Source organism: Olea europaea, unplaced genomic scaffold, assembly GCF_002742605.1.
Source record: "Olea europaea var. sylvestris unplaced genomic scaffold, O_europaea_v1 scaffold1126, whole genome shotgun sequence".
Classification (NCBI taxonomy): Eukaryota; Viridiplantae; Streptophyta; class Magnoliopsida; order Lamiales; family Oleaceae; genus Olea; species Olea europaea.
This window is the reverse complement of record NW_019228637.1, coordinates 34,221-36,073: the sequence shown is the minus strand read 5'-3', so window position 1 is coordinate 36,073 and position 1,853 is coordinate 34,221. Positions and strand designations below refer to the sequence as shown.

Below are 1,853 nucleotides of genomic sequence, written 5' to 3'. Positions count from 1 at the left end.
GAGCATTTCCAAACCTATTTATTGAAAGTTGAGTTTTATTCCATTCTAATTACAAACCAAGTGAGATACAAATGTTAGAATCATATTATTCAGATACATTTACTCATTAGATAACTTCAACTTGAGAAACTCCAGTTCCAATTCCAACGCAGAATTCTTCTTCTTCTCATTTTCCAACTGCACCTTCAAATTCTCAATCTCCTTCCTCAACCGTTCTTCAATTGTCTGATTTGCACTGTCTTCACCTTGAACTAAACCAATCATGTGACTAACCAGTTGCCTTTGATCATCCACACTCTTCTCAAGGAACTTTAAAGTCTGTAAAACTATTCCATTATCTCCACTGCCATTGCCACCACCAGCACCACCACTTCCAACGACGTCTACTGATTCATAAGTTTCACTATGACCACCACCTGCAATATTGCCCTCTTGGGCGCCATCAGAACCTGATTCTTGGACACTAATTTGATCTGTTTCAGACAAAACTTGTCCCGATGAACTCGAATTTGATGATTCATTAGAGTCCTTTTCTTTGTCTTTGATGAAAGTTTCAGCTCCAAATGTGACTTGTTTTCGATCAGATGGGAACACAGGGTCCAGTTCAAAAACTTCTTCATTAAAATTCCACCCACTAATCCTTCTTTGTTTTGGTGTTTCACCGATAGACTCATCTTCATCTTCTTCATCAGTCTTGTTCAATAATAACGACATCTGAGTCTTCATCGCTTTAAATCTTTGTTCTACACTTGGCAAACCATGCAACAGATTCTTAACAAGAAATTCAGGCCCCTTGCTGTACTTGAAAAATGAATGCTTCAACAATTTTTCTGCGGATGGCCTCTTGGACGGATCTTGTTCTAGGCACAAACAAACCATATCCTTAAAAGACTTCGTGAATTTCTTGCTATTCACATCCTTAGTCTTTTCATAATCAGAAAACCTGAAACGCTTTGTAATTTTCATGATCAAGGATTTTGATGGAGGCAGATGAGAAAGAGGAGGCCTTCCATGGGCTAATTCCAATGCAGTAATTCCGAAAGACCATATATCGGCCTTAAAACTATATCCAGTATGTGAGTGTATCACCTCCGGCGCCATCCAATATGGCGTACCAGCAACATCAGTAAGCATCATAGAAGAAGTAAATGAAGAAGAACAAGAACCATACCACGAATTTGACTCATAAATCGAGGCTGAAACCCCAAAATCCGCCAACTTCACCGAGCCATTAGAGTCTATCAGAATGTTACCAGCTTTGATATCCCTATGTATATGGCCTTGTCCATGAAGATAGGATAAAGCACATAGAATTTCTTTAAGAACTGTGGCAATGCACGACTCCGAAAGGCCATCAGGATAAGATGACGAAATTATGGACTGTAAAGAACCTCCAGACATGAACGGCATCACCACCCATAGGCGGCTGTCGACAGTAAAAGAACAGTGGGCTCGGAGGATATTAGGGTGGGAGAGAAGAGTCATAGTCTTGGCTTCACGGCGGACATTGTCGAAATCTGCCCTCAATTTTTCGAGATCAATGGCTTTGATGGCCACTACAGCAGAGTTGATTGGAAGGCAAATGGCCTTGTAAACAATGGCACTAACTCCTTTACCGATTTCACCAAGAATATTGTAGCAGTTTGAATCCAAAGGGAACGGACTATTAACTTTTCTTGGATCATCTTCTTTATTTTGATCATGCGCCATGAATTGCAAAACTTTGATAAATTTATTGTAAAATGCAGTGTTTAAGAAGATGAAAGAACAATTTATAGAGAGTGAGAGAAACAGTTTTCTTGTGAAGATTGTTTTGATTCTTGTGAGTTTTCAACTACCTTTTTTTTTTTTTT

The 1,853-nt window shown here is 39.1% G+C and overlaps 1 protein-coding gene across 1 annotated transcript; it reads right to left on the bottom strand.

The window, feature by feature from the left end:
* Nucleotides 1–17: 17 nt before the first annotated feature.
* Nucleotides 18–1,727, bottom strand: LOC111373396 (serine/threonine-protein kinase BLUS1). Its single transcript, XM_022995923.1, has one exon. The coding sequence runs from the start codon at nucleotides 1,708–1,710 to the stop codon at nucleotides 100–102; it is 1,611 nt and encodes a 536-aa protein (XP_022851691.1). The 5' UTR covers nucleotides 1,711–1,727; the 3' UTR covers nucleotides 18–99.
* Between the last annotated feature and the right edge of the window lie 126 nt (nucleotides 1,728–1,853).

Coding starts and splice junctions, on each gene's coding strand:
- LOC111373396 (XM_022995923.1), bottom strand. CDS start 1,710: ATGGCGCATGATCAAAATAAAGAAGATGATCCAAGAAAAGTTAATAGT.